Below are 16,282 nucleotides of genomic sequence, written 5' to 3' on the forward strand. Positions count from 1 at the left end.
TAGAGTTGTCAGTGCTAACAGACAATACTGCGTGAAATAACCGTAGAAACCAATGTGGGATGTACGACGAACCTATTTGGCATTAATGGGCTACTGCAACAGACGACCGACGCAAGTGCCTATGCTAACAGCACGGCACCGCCTGTACCATCTTTCTGGGCTCGCGAGCACATCAGTTGGACTCTAGACGACTGGAAAACCGTGGCCTGGTCAGATGAATCCCGATTTCAGTTGCTAAGAGCTGAAGGTAGGGTTCGAGTGTGGCGCACACCCCTAGAGGCAAAAGCTGGTGGTGGTTCCATAATGGTGAGGGCTGTGTTTACGTGGAATGGACTGGGTCGTCTGGTCCGACTGAAACGATAATTGACTGTAAATTGATGTTTTCGGCTACCGGGAGACCATTTCATCCATTCATGGACTTCCCAAACAACAATGGATAACAATGTGCCATGTCACCGGGCCACAATTGTCCGCAGTTGGTTTGAAGAACATTCTGGACAGTTCATGCGAATGATTTGATTATCCATATCGCCAGATGCGAATTCGATCAAATATTTATGGAAAATAATCGAGAATGTCAGTCTTTGCACAAAATCCTGCACTGGCAACACTTCCACAATTATGGACGGTTGTAGAGGAAGCATAGCTCAATGAAAAAAGTTCAAGGCAATCGTAAAATGCGTTTTAGACAGGTACGTGCCGAGTAAAACTGTGAGGGACGGGAAAAACCCACCGTGGTTCAATAACAAAGTTAGGAAACTACTGCGAAAGCAAAGAGAGCTTCACTGCAAGTTTAAACGCAGCCAAAACCTCTCAGACAAACAGAAGCTAAACGATGTCAAAGTTAGCGTAAGGAGGGCTATGCGTGAAGCGTTCAGTGAATTCGAAAGGAAAATTCTCTGTACCGACTTGACAGAAAATCCTAGGAAGTTCTGGTCTTACGTTAAATCAGTAGGTGGCTCGAAACAGCATATCCAGACACTCTGGGATGATGATGGCATGGAAACAGAGGATGACACGCGTAAAGCTGAAATACTAAACACCTTTTTCCAAAGCTGTTTCACAGAGGAAGACCGCACTGCAATTCCTTCTCTAAATCCTCGCACAAACGAAAAAATGGCTGACATCGAAATAAGTGTCCAAGGAATAGAAAAGCAACTGGAAACACTCAGTAGAGGAAAGTCCACTGGACCTGACGGCATACCAATTCGATTCTACACAGAGTGCGCGAAAGAACTTGGCCGCCCTTCTAACAGCCGCGTACCGCAAGTCTCTAGAGGAACGGAAGGTTCCAAATGATTGGAAAAGAGCACAGGTAGTCCCAGTCTTCAAGAAGGGTCGTCGAGCAGATGCGCAAAACTATAGACCTATATCTCTGACGTCGATCTGTTGTAGATTTTTAGAACATGTTTTTTGCTCGCGTATCATGTCATTTCTGGAAACCCAGAATCTACTCTGTAGGAATCAACACGGATTCCGGAAACAGCGATCGTGTGAGACCCAACTCGTTTTATTTGTTCATGAGACCCAGAAAATATTAGATACAGGCTCCCAGGTAGATGTCATTTTCCTTGACTTCCGGAAGGCGTTCGATACAGTTCCGCACTGTCGCCTGATAAACAAAGTAAGAGCCTTCGGAACATCAGACCAGCTGTGTGGCTGGATTGAAGAGTTTTTAGCAAACAGAACACAGCATGTTGTTCTCAATGGAGACACGTCTACAGACGTTAAAGTAATCTCTGGCATCCCACAGGGGAGTGTTATGGGACCATTGCTTTTCACAATATATATAAATGACCTAGTAGATAGTGTTGGAAATTCCATGCAGCTTTTCGCGGATGATGCTGTAGTATACAGAGAAGTTGCAGCATTAGAAAATTGTAGCGAAATGCAGGAAGATCTGCAGCGGATAGGCACTTGGTGCCGGGAGTGGCAACTGACCCTTAACATAGACAGAGGTAATGTATTGCAAATACATAGAAAGAAGGATCCTTTACTGTATAATTATATGATAGCGGGACAAACACTAGTAGCAGTTACTTCTGTAAAATATTTGGGAGTGTGCGTACGGAACGATTTGAAGTGGAATGATCATATAAAATTAATTGTTGGTAAGGCGGGCACCAGGTTGAGATTCATTGGGAGAGTCCTTAGAAAATGTAGTCCATCAACAAAGGAGGTGGCATACAAAACACTCGTTCGACCTATACTTGAGTATTGCTCATCTGTGTGGGATCCATACCAGGTCGGGTTGACAAAGGGGATAGAGAAGATCCAAAGAAGAGCGGCGCGTTTCGTCACAGGGTTATTTGGTAAGCGTGATAGCGTTACGGAGATGTTTAGCAAACTCAAGTGGCAGACTGTGCAAGAGAGGCGCTCTGCATCGCGGTGTAGCTTGCTGTCCAGGTTTCGAGAGGGTGCGTTTCTGGATGAGGTATCGAATATATTGCTTCCCCCTATTTATACCTCCCGAGGAGATCACGAATGTAAAATTAGAGAGATTCGAGAGCTCACGGAGGCTTTCCGGCAGTCGTTCTTCCGCGAACCATACGCGACTGGAACAGGAAAGAGAGGTAATGACAGTGGCACGTAAAGTGTCCTCCGCCACACACCATTGGGTGGCTTGCGGAGTATAAATGTAGATGTAGATTTCTGCAGGGGCTTCCAACTACTTGTTGAGTCCCTCTCACGTCGAGTTGCTGCGCTACACTGGGCAAAAGGAGGTTCGAAACCATATTCCGAGGTATCCCACGGCTTTTGTCACCTCAGTGTATGTACTGTAGCGGTCAGTGTATGAGGAGCAGCACAGTGGGCCCAAAATGGTGGTCACTGGGAAGCTGGCTGTGCATTAGCACTTCTGTGCACAGTGTAGGCTGTGTGCCGGTGCAACTGATCACTACACAAGTGTGCATCCGCATTTGGGCCGCAGATGCGGAGCAAGGCGCTGGCGGTGGGCGCTGACCTGTGCCCCTGCTTCGCGGGCCTCCACAGGCTGGGGCTGTGGCCCTCTCAGCCGGCCGGCCCTGCAGCTGGTGGTGGCGTGTGGCGCGGAGTGGCGGCGTGGCTGCACGCCGGGCTGCTGACCGTGGCGCACCTCGTGCTGCCCCTCACTTTAGCTGGCAACTTTCTCAACTGCCACTTCGACAGTCTCGATCTGCTCGCCACCAACGTCTTTCTCTTCTCTGGCATGGGAGGTGTGTCGTTAAAGGTACGTCATCTATGTTGTCGTCGTAGCGGCACTGTTTGTTTTTCGTTATTGATTTTCGATTCCCCTCCCCCCCCCCCCCCCCCCCGAAGAGGGCGGGCTGGCAGCAGCTTAGTACGCCGCTCTTCAGCCTACGGAAGTTTCAAACATAACAAGAGGATAATAAACAATAAAAGCAGGCGATAAAACAGTGACTTAAATTGTGAAATGGCGGAAAATTGCGGAAAGTTTAAACATAAAACAAAGGGTTGGCAATGCTAATAAAATACACAGGAAGCAGACAGGTAAAACAGTAGACAGACAATTTAAAAAACACGGTGACAGTCTGGTTTCTGTTCACAAGAGGTATAAAAATCACACCCAGCGACAGTGTGGTTTCCATTTGCAACACTTTGGAAAAGACGCACAACACTTAACACTCACTGGAAACACTGCACTAAAAAGTCGGTTTGAAGATGACACACCACAGCCAAGTGGCTGATTGGGGGAAGGGGGACCTGGACAGATGAGGGGAAAAAAGAGGCAAGGAGAGGAAAAACGAAGTTGGGGGGGGGAGAGAATCGATGGAGGGAGAGGACTCATAGGGGGGGGGGGGCAGGGCAGATGCGAGAGGGAATGGAGAAAGGCAGAGGAGGGGACTGCAAAAGGGCTTGGGGGAGAGAAGGGAGGCAGAGAGAGGGTAGGCAGGGAAAAGCAGGATGGAAGGGGGGGAGGGCGCCTGGGAAAAGGACAGAGGAAGGGAGGGAAGGTGAGGATCATTGTTGATAGGAGAGATAAATGGAGGGAGAGAGGACATTTGGGAGGGGGAGTCAATGGAAGCTACCTTGGGAAAGGAAGGGTGTAGAGATGGAGGGTAGGGGGGACAAAACAGTGAAGGTGCGGCAGAGGGCGAGGGTTAGAGAAGAGAGGAGCAATCAGGGGATGAGGGAGGTCAAGGCAGCGGGAGGTGTAGAGTATGCGGATATGTTCGAGGAATCGGAGCAGATGGGGGAAAGGAATCATGTCGTAGAGGATCCGCGTGGGGAACGGGAGGTGTATACGGAAGGCGAGGCAGAGAGCATGGCGCTTCAGGATCTGGAGGGACTTATAGAATTTGGGGGGGGGGGGGGGGGCGTAAATGGGAGAAATCAAGGAGGTGGAAGGAGCGAGTGGTACGACCTACAATGATTGCTTTATTTTAGTTTTTAATTTTGGCCAGCACAGCAGACGTAATAGTTGCCAGATCACGAGCTGTAGCGGACGAGCTCTCTCAGCCACAGCACTCTCTCGCTCCGCTTGAAAATAAGGAACACAACTCTCCAGATTCAACCCAAATGAAAATTATTCTGGCTGTTAATGTAAGCAATTGATCATCAATTTTTAGAACGCCATTGTTCTATATATCTGTTATGGTTTGTTGTTACAAGATTTAGCAATTGGAGACTATTGAAGCTCACAACCTGTTTGCGCCACCTGCCGCGAGCTACGTACAGTAGTCTTAGGGGCCTTGTACGTTTTCTTATCCAGTGTGGTGTGTTCTGCCAGAATCATAGAGTATAAGTATCTATGGAGTGAGCATTCCGATGCGCAGAACGAGAAACATTTCCTGCTGCTCAAGTCACGTGGTATTGGGGCGGTGCATGTTATTCTGCATAGTGCTTGGCGCATTTTGAATGTTATTATTTCGCTAGAACAGATAGATCAGCTTCAGAAGTATCCTGAAACTTTGTATATGCGTTTTATAGACATCTTAACAATTTTATACCTGGAACAGTAATAGTTTTAAAGCTGTCAAGAGCAAGGGTATTGTGGTTTTTCGCCACAGTATTATAGTTTAGTTCGACTTTACTTACGTTTTTTCTGGTGCGGGAAAAGAAGTGACAGCGAATAATACCTTTCTAGGTTTTGTATTGCACTTATTCATGTCGTAGAATCTCCGTTCTAATTAATTACGTCACAATGACACTGTATCGGCGCCGATGCATCATCTGCAGATGAACATAGCACGAATACGTAAACACTGACTGGCAGCTTAAATGCACTTGCAAATTGATGTAGCATTTCTCTCGTAAACACATGGGCAAAAAAAAAAAAAAAAAAAAAAAAAAAAAAACCGCAGAAATCGGCTTTATAATGCAAGACATTATAACACCGCTTCTCGATATTTTTAAATATATAAAACGTTTCACATCAATATGATATTCACTATTAGATATTTTTTTGTACGTACTTATGAAAAGTAAGTCATCCTCCTTTCACGTACTTCTCTTTACATTCGTAGTAATAAGAGCACTGCACCCTGGCTGTTATTACTACGAAAAAGTTTAGAAACGTATGTAAAACAGGTGAATGCGTGTTACCACAAGTTTCGCTCTTACCACAAATTGCAGACAAGCAGCGACGTCCAATTACCACGTGACTAGCCTGGTTTGATGTTGAGAACATGCGCAGTAGGCTATGATCACTCCATAGATATTTTTTTACTCTGTGGGCAGAATACGCACTACACGTCCGGCATGTTTATGGTTTAATGTTTGCTGTAGGCCTGATCCCTTTTGGTTTACATTGGACTGCGCCACATGCCAATCCACAACTTACTTCTTGTTTTTGTTGGGGCTCGTCGGTTTAGCGACAAAGCGGGTCACATACTTGTGTCATCTTCTGTTTTATTATATTTTACAGAACACCGTGCAGTATTTTTAAAGCTTTGACAAGACACATTTACCTGCTGGGATATTTTGTACGCGGTATCCCAAGTGCCCGTCGCTACCAAATATCAGTAAGTTCTTTTATATTTTCTTGGTAATTCAGTCACACTGAATGGAGTCACGCCACTATTATGAAATTTTCTATTTCTGCCGTAGGTCAGTGCGAAGGTGCGTAAATAAAGGTGAAATGCGTCACAAAAAAATTTGACACTGCAACCAACACTGCTTGTTTCTTCGTGTCGTACGTACCTGTTGCTATACCAACCTCGTCATTTGCTGCCTCTGGATCACGGGGTCCCGGATTCGATTCCTGGTCGGGTTGGGGATTTTCTGTGCTTGTGTTGTTCTCATCATTTCATCACCATCATCATCATTCGTGACAGCGGCTAGATTGGGCTGTGTAAAAATTGGACTGTGTCAAAATTGGGACTTTGTACGGACGCTGACGACCGCACAGTTGAGCTCCCCACAAACCAAACATCATCGTCATGAACTGAAAAATGTTTTAGAATCAATGTAATCTGCTTGAAAGACCAGTAAATTCTGTCACTCATCCAAGAAGTCTGTTTTATGTATTTCTCAATTTTTTTTTAAAAAGATAAACGCTCTGTGACTGTTTTCAAATATAAGGCAGGTAAGTCGGAAAAAATTGACTTTCTTTATAGTTGCAATGTAAAATAACTTCCTCTTCAATATTACATTCTATACAACAGAGCTGATTACCATCACACCACCTTTTTCAAACATTTCACATGAAAACGAAACCGTACAACACATTAAAAAAAAGAGCAGCAGATGCATGGCGCCTTGTAGTTCGTCTTCGTAGGACCTTTGGCCAGCACAGCAGACGTAATAGTGGCCAGATCACGAGCTGTAGCGGACGAACTCTCAGCCACAGCACTCTCTCGCTCCGCTTGAAAATAAGGAACACAACTCTCCAGATTCAACCCAAATGAAAATAGAAATTACATATATTAATACTGTAGTGCATTAAAATACGAAATGTTCTAATCTAATAGTAACATACTGAATTACAAAACGTGACAAACTTTGACATTACCTGTGAGAGTGTAAGCAGTGGGAGTATGAGTGCCAGTGTCAACAGCCTGTGACATCCACATATTCTCCTCACTTGTTTCACAACACAGATAATGAAGTCTGTTTAACATCAACATATTTATTGTATGATGACATATTTACGTAATATTTTGGTATACGGGATGTCAAAAAAGTCTCTCTGCAGTGCTGTGTGATTGTCAGCCGCGCATGCCGTATGATTGTTCGCCTGCCTGGGTTACTTCCCTTCAAGTGGACTCTCCCAACATTCCACTGTTTCGTTTTCTCAGCCAGCGTCAGAAGTATTGTTGGTGTTTGTCATTACGTGTTGACGTGAACGTTTAACTTTAGTTCCTTTGTTCGTTTGTTTCGTTTTTGTCACTGCTAAAATGCTAACCATTGAAGAACGTGTGTTTTCAGTTGAACAAGTGTTCAAAGCTGGCGGTAAATACACAGTTTCAGTTCGTCAAACATTTAATTCAGTTTTCCCGGAGACAACACTCTCACAGCGCGATACTGTGCGAGATTTGATTAACAAATTTCGAAGTACGGGTTCAGTGACAGATGCACCGAGAAGTGGTTGTCCTAACGTTTCGTCTGAGGATAAACTACTCAATATTTCCGATAAAATGTCCATGAGTCCAAACAAGTCAGTAAGAAAACTCGCGCAGGAAATCGATGTTAGTGCCGGAACGGCCCACACAGCTGTAACGAAAAAATTAGAACTTTTCCCATACAAAGTGACAGACGTGCAAGAACTGAAAAATACTGATCAAGGCAAGAGACTGAATTATTATCAATGGTTCAAAAATTTCGTTCAACAAAATGGAAGGGATATTCTTAATGAAACATTTTTCACTGATGAGGCCTGGTTTCATCTATCGGGGTACGTGAACTCGCAAATTTCTCGTATGTGGAGTACTGCAAATCCACTGTGTATTCATGAGGAACGACTTCATTCTGTGAAAAAAGAAGTTTGGGATTGCAATTTCTAGCCGTCGGATTGTTGGTCCTATATTTTTCAACGAAACAATAAACACACAACGATACTGCAGTAATATTCTGTACCCATTCATAGGAGAACTTGGTTAAGTGAAATACTGAACGGTTGTTTTCAACAAGATGGTGCAACCGCGCATACAGCTCGCGTTTCAATGTCACTGCTTGCTGACGTTTTTGGTGATCGCATAATTTCACAGGGACTTTGGCCTCCACGATCGCCTGATCTAACACCACCTGACTTTTTCTTCTGGGGTGCAGCGAAAGCAACTGTCTATAAAAACCGTCCAAAATCCATCAATGAACTGAAATATCCATTTTTACTGCTTCTGTTACAGCAGAAATGTTACAGCTTGTGTTTGGAAACATGATTAGACGAACTGAATTGTGTATTCAACAACAGGGGGTCACTTTGAACATTTAACGTGAATAATTACTATTAAAAACAGTCTTGATCACGATTTATTTAACAAGGTGACCGGTTTCCACCACTACTGTGGTCATCTTCAGACCTACAAGTTGTATACAATGCTCTAATTAGAGGGCTACATACATAAAGAAAATACATAAAGTTATAAAGCTATAAAACGTTGAATTACCATTGAGTAGGAACCTCTTACTGTTGGAGAATCACTACTGGAGAAACCAGTGCACGTCTTACTATATATAATGGAGGCTCCACCCACTTCTGACTGCATGATGTGATTTATTTCTAATTCTTGACAATGTTCTTTTAACTAAGAAATTTTAAATTGTAATTCGACTTATAACTCATTGGTTAATAATGACATCATGCAGTCAGAAGTGGGTGGAGCCTCCATTATATATAGTAAGACGTGTACTGGTTTCTCCAGTAGTGATTCTCCAACAGTAAGAGGTTCCTACTCAATGGTAATTCAACGTTTTATAGCTTTATAGCTTTATAACTTTATGTATTTTCTTTAATGTATGTAGCCCTCTAATTAGAGCATTGTATACAACTTGTAGGTCTGAAGATGACCACAGTAGTGGTCGAAACCGGTCACCTTGTTAAATAAATCGTGATCAAGACTGTTTTTAACAGTAATTATTTATAAGACATTGATCACTGCTGTTCCCGTAATGAATTCAAAAGTAATTCATTTAACGTGAAAATTTGTAAGTAAAAATGAATATCCAATAAATTAATAACTTGTATTTCACTGAGTTTCATTTCGGTATATTCACTGCGTCATACGGCACCTGCGTCTAACAATCATACGGAACTTTTTAACACCCCGTATTACTAGAGTCTCATCTGAACTTCCAACACATTTTTAGGGTGTAGTTAAATATCTGCCTACTAACATTTTCTGTCTTTTTCTGGCAAACGACGTTTCAGAAAAGTTTAATACTGATTTATCATTATTCATTACATTAATAACAACATTGTATTACATTAATATCTACAGTAGATTAATATCTTGACCACCTCCGTAGCTGAATTGTTATCGCAGTTGCCTTTGGTGCGGAAGGACCTGGCTTTGATACCTGGTACGTCCTCATATTTTTTTCTGAGGTACAGAGATCGCTTATCAAACAACAGCGCCTGTGTTATTGAGAAACATGACGTAATGTTCCTTTCTTAACCCTTTAGGCCATACGAGCGCGAATCACGGCCAGATGTAAACTGAGGAGGAAGAGGAGATTAGAGTTTAACGTACCGTCGACAACGAGGTCATTAGAGACGGTGCATAAGCTCGGATTAGGGAAGAATGGGGAAGGAAATCGGCAGTCCCTTTCAAAGGAACCACCCCGGCTTTCGCTTGGGGCGATTTAGGCAAGTCACCAGACCTAAACTTCCATATGGACATTCGTGTATGTCCGAAGGAACACTGCACCATACTTGTTATTAATCCAGCCACTACTATTTCGTATTTGTCCTCCAATACCGAGGTCTCAACTCTCAATGCATATGTACTTCCTTGACGGAATATACGTAAAGTACGAGTGCAGGTTGTGTCATACAGGCGACGAGATATGGAAGTTTTGGTCTGGCGGTAGTGATTCAAGCGAGGTTAGTCGAAGCAGTTAAGGCGTCCGTTCGCGTAAAGCGCGAAATTCCGTTTCGAGTACCGGTTCAGCACAAATTTTCATCGTCGTAATTCCAATGTACAGCCTATGGTCGTTCACATTCGCAATGGCGAATACGTTTCCTGGAGTTCACTTAGCAAGTCCAATTTGAATATAGGAGCAGCGGCATAATTAGGATTCACGGCTGAAGCTATTGCCGGCGTGCTGATCACACGTCCCACGCTCATAGATGGCTCCTCGTACCGCCTTACATGCGGCAGTTAGCCCATCGGAACAGGAGTAAGGCCTAATCCCTCAGTGGTCTTATAAATAAATACCTGCATAAATACCTTATCTTAACAGGTACAGCTGGCCGGAGTGGCCGAGCGGTTCTAGGTGCTGCAGTCTGGAACCGCGAGACCGCTACGGTCGCAGGTTCGAATCCTGTCTCGGGCATAGATGTGTGTGATGTCCTTAGATTAGTTAGGTTTAAGTAGTTCTAGGGGACTGATGACCTCAGAAGTTAAGTCCCATAGTGCTCAGAGCCATTTGAACCATTCTTAACAGGTACAGACGTGTCATATACTACTACAGATGTAGTCATATTTAACAGAGCTTTTTTACTTTTATGATGATATTCAATACGAAACTTTGTACACATTCAGTGTTTGCTTCCTGCTCACAATCAAAGTGTACTATTACGTTTTACAGATGTCTGGGTTTGTATGGAAGGATCGTCAGGTTGTGGGGTGGCGGGTAAAATCGGTTGTTTGTTCTGGTTTACGAGTTGAAATGTTTAGTAGCGTTGTACGATTTTTAGACACCATAGCCTTTTACAAGATTGCGAAAACTATTTGTATGGAAAGCCAGAAAACGATTGAGAACGTGTCGTTCATAGCCTTCATTGCACAGATCCACTTCTCAGCTCGCCTACAGTGAAATAAAATGTTCTAGAACCCTGAGAATAATGCAAAGAGTCAGGAACCACGACAATAAATAAAAGTCTACTGTCATTTAACGAAACAGTGTATTACGATCAATGATCACACGCACAAGAATAAGTCTGAAAATCATTTAACCCTGTCCTGTTGTTTTCAGCGCCCGAAACAGTTCAGAGATTATTTCTTTGTTTCCATTTAGGAAAAATTCATTAAGGCCTAATCCCTCAGTGGTCTTATAAATAAATACCTACATAAATACCTTATCTTAACAGGTACAGCCGGCCGGAGTGGCCGAGCGGTTCTAGGTGCTGCAGTCTGGAACCGCGAGACCGCTGCGATCTTAAAAGTGGAGAAAGATCTCGGACACTTACCACATAGTTTTCTGCAACATAGCGTGCGGAGCACAAAACGCACCACGGACAGCGAAATATGCGTTTCGAGATCAATTCATAACCCAAGTATGTTAACTTTTACGCTGTTTCAACAGTTGTACACCGTATATCATTCGAGCGAAAGACAATAACGTGTCATTATCAACTTCACCTGAGACTCAAGCGGCCGCGAACAGAGTGACAGTGGAGCGTGGCATATTCCTGTATGACTGAGAACAATCGAATAACCTCCCAGCTGCAGACACCTTCTGGCTTACACCGATGGGCCAAAACATTATGACTACCCGTTTAATAGTGAGTTGTTGCACTTTTCAAACACAGTACAAAAAAGATTCTGCTTGGCGCTGATTCTACAAGTTCTTGACAGAAGCATGTGGACCAGATGTCTATGCACAGGTCAACTCTCTCCCCTCCCGAACAGACCATGAAGATCCAACGGTTCCGACCGCCCTCCACGTCCTCCTCAGCCCACAGGCGTCACTGTATTCGGATATGGAGGGGCATGTGGTCAGCTCACCGCTCTCCCGACCGTATGTCAGTTTTCGAGAACCTGAGACCGTAGCAGTCGCGCGGTTCCGGACTGAAGCGCCTAGAACCGCTCGGCCACCACGGCCAGCTCTCCGATACTAACGATCACTTTATACAGGACTGATTTGAGAATAGTATAATTTCTGAACCGTGATTGGATGTGACCAGTGGTCCCTATAATGTCTGGAAAGCTACATTGTGCACGTATCACACAGAATCGATATTTTAAGGAAGTAGTTTTTTCATTTTACAGTTTGTTACCATTGTTTATCGTAGAGAAACCTGTAGGAGGGATGTATTTCATGCGCTGGAAATATGTTTCTCACATTGCAATGTTAACATCGCTGCATTCCACATGACTGGTAGGTCGGAAACTGAAGCGATATAACAGTATTGCCTGTTTTAAGTGCAGAACTGTGTAGCCTTAGGAGTGCGTGTGTTTATGTTCCCTCTTACCAGTACCCTCCTGCTACTGATCCCAGACACTAGAACACTACTTTAAAATTGATGGCGAGGTTGATTTACGTAAATTGCCTTGAACTCCATCTGCCTGGAGCTCCATCATACATAAAAACCACCTGTTTCTTGTTCTTCTTAACCGTTTGCTATTACATCACAGCACTTTCAAATCTATTACTATACACCGATAAGGAGTGCTAACCTCCTCGACAGGGGCAGGTCTGGAGAAATCTTGTGCACATTGATGGGCAAGGACTCGTCAAGCTTCATTCATTCATGAGACACGGAATGTAGCTGTCTACTTCTGATCAGCAGGTAATGGTGCTGCGGAGCGGGTTGGTCAAAGACAGTGCGAGGGGGTCTTTCAGTCTCTAATTTTATCCTAAGACTGTGAGAATGCTCTATGACACTCATCTGCATACAGATAGACTGTAAATTATGCACTATGCTAGAGGTGCTAAAAATATGTAGAGCACTGTCTGGTATACTTTGACAATGTATTTGTTCGTGAATTATCAAGAATGGATATACTGCACAGTCATCTATCCACATTCGCAAGGTTTAGTGCTTATACGGAAATTGGGTAACATCTGTTGCATCATTGGTCGGTGTTGAAATTACTGTAAAATTGATAAAATTGTTCGCCCTATCAACTGTGATGCTTATCATTACAGTACATAAAAAAAAATGGTTGGAATGGCTCTGAGCACTATAGGACTTAACATATGAGGTCATCAGTCCCCTAGAACGTAGAACTACTTAAACCTAACTAACCTAAGGACATCACACACATCCATGCCCGAGGCAGGATTCGAACCTGTGACCGTAGCGGTCGCGCGGTTCCAGACTGTAGCGCCTAGAACCGCTCGGCCACGCCGGCCGGCTACAGTACATCGACAGTGTCTTTTCCACCCCATCTGTCCACTGGTAAGCTGTTGGATACCACATAATGATTGACAGACATCGCTTGTTTCAGATGGAGAAAGAGTTTTGGTGGAGGGGCAACACCTTCTGGGGATGGCTAGCGGCGAAACAGTGATCACGTACATAACTGCAGTATGAGGAATCAGTCGAAATGAAATACGGAGCCATCGGCTATTCTGTGACTGTGACAGATGAGTTTGAATGTAGAGGACGTCAATCACCTTAGGACAGCAGTTTGGAAACGCTCCACAATGTGGCCAAACTCTTCCAGTTTCCTTATGTTGTAACTGTCTTTTATTTAAAATCATCCAGGGTGTGTGATGTGTTGTGGTAGCAGTAGTAACAACATGATTTACACACTGTGCTAGATGTGAATGGGACTTGAGGGACACGGATCTGCTTTGGACTGCAGTATCTGTATGAAGTTTGGGTACGCATCACAACGCAGTAGCATAATCCTCGTCCTTCTCCCAGTTCCCATACTGTCTTTTAAACTACCTCGTGTTGCAGTAGCAGGCTACATTTGGCACTGACCTTACACATCGTACACTGTTGGTGGAGCTACTGCAGCTTATTCCCATTTCACTAAATGGTCAAAACACGGTCCTGTCGCACAAACTCGGGTCACTCTGTTTCTACATGGGTTGCAGAAGGTGGTGGACATAGCTCTCTCCAACTTTTGCTCAGTTCCGACTTAAATTGGAACGATCAAATCGCAAAGCTGCAGAAATGGCAGCAGTTGCAAGAGGCATAGGGACTATCTAAAATTTTGCTGTAGCAGATAGGTACGAAAAAGGTGACTCATTTCGAGATATGAGAGTGCCAGAAATATAATTTACTAGTGGCTGTAATCATTAAAGGAATTCTCCATCGGATACAATGTAGGTATGTGGTTGAATGGAAAGACTTGATTCCAAATCAAAGATATCATTTCTACCGGAAAACGTAGCACTAGAGGTCTGAGAAGCTAGTGTACATTTCTTGTGACCTCAGTAAGCACGCCATCTACTATTTGTGAACCTTATCAATCAACTATCGCCGATAACCCAGTCGATATAACACCGAACCTCTGACGTGGCATTGAGACACAATGTGTTACAAATACTAGAGAAATATCTAGCGGCGGTGTGAGGGAGTTGCAAGTACTGGTTTCGTACCATGTCCCTTAGCCGAATCACTCTCTAAATTTTATAATTTCAGTACGAGGTTGCACAGTCTGCGACATGTAACCGCACTGTTGGTCTGATAATATACACTTTGGTGATCACCGTCCATATTCAGTGTCGCGGTATTTGTCTGGAAAAACCATTTCATTCGGAAGTAATGACATACCTCGATTTATAAAGCTAGTATAGCTTTTAACATGGATACTTGTATGTTCCTGTAGAACCAAGACCGCTTGTGACAGTAATATAAAGTAGTTGTTGCGATCGTGTTTTTTAATATCTGGTGGTTTGTAAGACGATTACACCTTTCTTTCTAAGACACAGTGCTACCACTGTCGAGAAAAACTTATGAGACATATCCACCCATCGCTGATTTCTGGTCAGTATTACTTTGTATCGCAGGCAATCAGTTAATGCCCAAGTTTTATACTTAGTAGTAGGGGATGCATGATAGGTTTGCCTTAAGCATCAGGCTTATAAAGTATATGTTTGTGTTCCGACATGTGCAAAGGAAATGACTATGTCCAGTTGTAAGGAAGGTATGGATTTGATGTGGGATACTGTGATAGCAATGAGAAGAGTATGTCAAGTCTTAAGAATGGTACAGATATTTCTATTTCCAGAGCCACAGCCATTGGGAGAGTGTATTTCAGACACTTCGCTCATTGTCAAATGCCATTCAACTGAGATAGCAATCGTAACATCTAATTGTAAGTATAGCAATCAAATATATGTGTGACTGATTTCCTAGGACGATTACATCTTACAGTGCATGGCGCGCCAGTGGTGGCTTGTGGCTGGAATGATTCACGCTTCCCGTTAACGGCAGGAGCTGTCCAAATGGAAAGGCCTGTTGAGATGCAGGAATGTAGCTGACTTAACCATGTCGTCCTCTAGACAGCCAAGTAGCGAACTAATACTTAGTATGTCTTGGACAGCTTTCGTGGTTGTGTGGAAATTTGAGAAGATTCAATATGGACATGTCTTTGCGCCGCTAGACCATTATTCCCTCCCAAGTAAATTGTCTGATTGACTGCTTTCTGACATTTGCCCATCTTTATTTGGTTGAGAGAGCATCGACTGTGGTGTGTGTTGCGTGCATCTAGTAGGTGAAAGACGTGTGAAGGACAGGTTTGCTGGTTCTCTAGACATGAGAAACACCTTACTTGACTTTGTAAATTATGAGGATGATTTGGAATATGTTGTATCACCGACATCAGTATTTGCGAGTGAAAACATCAGTTTCCTCTATTTTTTTCGAGGTTTCATGTAAAGGTCTTTGCAGATGGGATACGTTTCTAGTTACTCAGTGATTTACACCGGACTTCACCTTGATAAAGTTTCGGGTTTCTAGAGAAATAATTTCCAGTCTATGTCTTCAGAATTATAGTGTGCAAGCGATATTGCTGTGAGTATATTGAGAAGTATCGCGAAAATGGCATGATATTGTGGCAAACCATGTGGAATTACATATGTTCTTGAGATTGGTGTAGAAAAGCAAGCAAGCAAGCAGGTCAGGACCAGAAACAGTAATGCGTTTGTGTGGAGGCGAGTCAGACCCGAATTTGTAGAACAGTTTGCAGTGTGATATCAGTCCACTGAGGGCGCTCTGGTCACACATCAGGGGTGGATGACTGGCTGACCTCACAGGAAATATTTAGTTCAGTGAGGAGTATACCTATGGTGCCTGTGCTTAAGCTGTCTGTCTTCACGGTATATAACAAGTGTCTGGCGGTTGGTAGCTATACAAATGATTTGAAAAGGGCAATTTTGTATCGTTCAGGATACAAATTGTATGTTTATTACATCGACACAATACACAGTGATATACTGCCGTGTTGAAGATCCGTTTCACTCTCTAATATTCAAACTCCAGCCCTCAGTGGAGAGAAGT

At 43.5% G+C, this 16,282-nt stretch overlaps 1 protein-coding gene across 1 annotated transcript in view; it reads left to right on the forward strand.

The window, feature by feature from the left end:
* LOC126456536 (odorant receptor 43a-like) overlaps positions 1-16,282 on the forward strand; it is a 177,533-nt gene that overhangs the window by 72,923 nt on the left and 88,328 nt on the right. The window contains exon 2 of the mRNA XM_050092319.1: positions 2,930-3,208. Coding sequence (XP_049948276.1) covers positions 2,930-3,208 — 279 coding nt within the window. The remainder of the gene's footprint in view (positions 1-2,929; positions 3,209-16,282) is intronic.

The sequence above is a fragment of the Schistocerca serialis genome, chromosome 1, assembly GCF_023864345.2.
Source record: "Schistocerca serialis cubense isolate TAMUIC-IGC-003099 chromosome 1, iqSchSeri2.2, whole genome shotgun sequence".
Lineage (NCBI taxonomy): Eukaryota > Metazoa > Arthropoda > Insecta > Orthoptera > Acrididae > Schistocerca > Schistocerca serialis.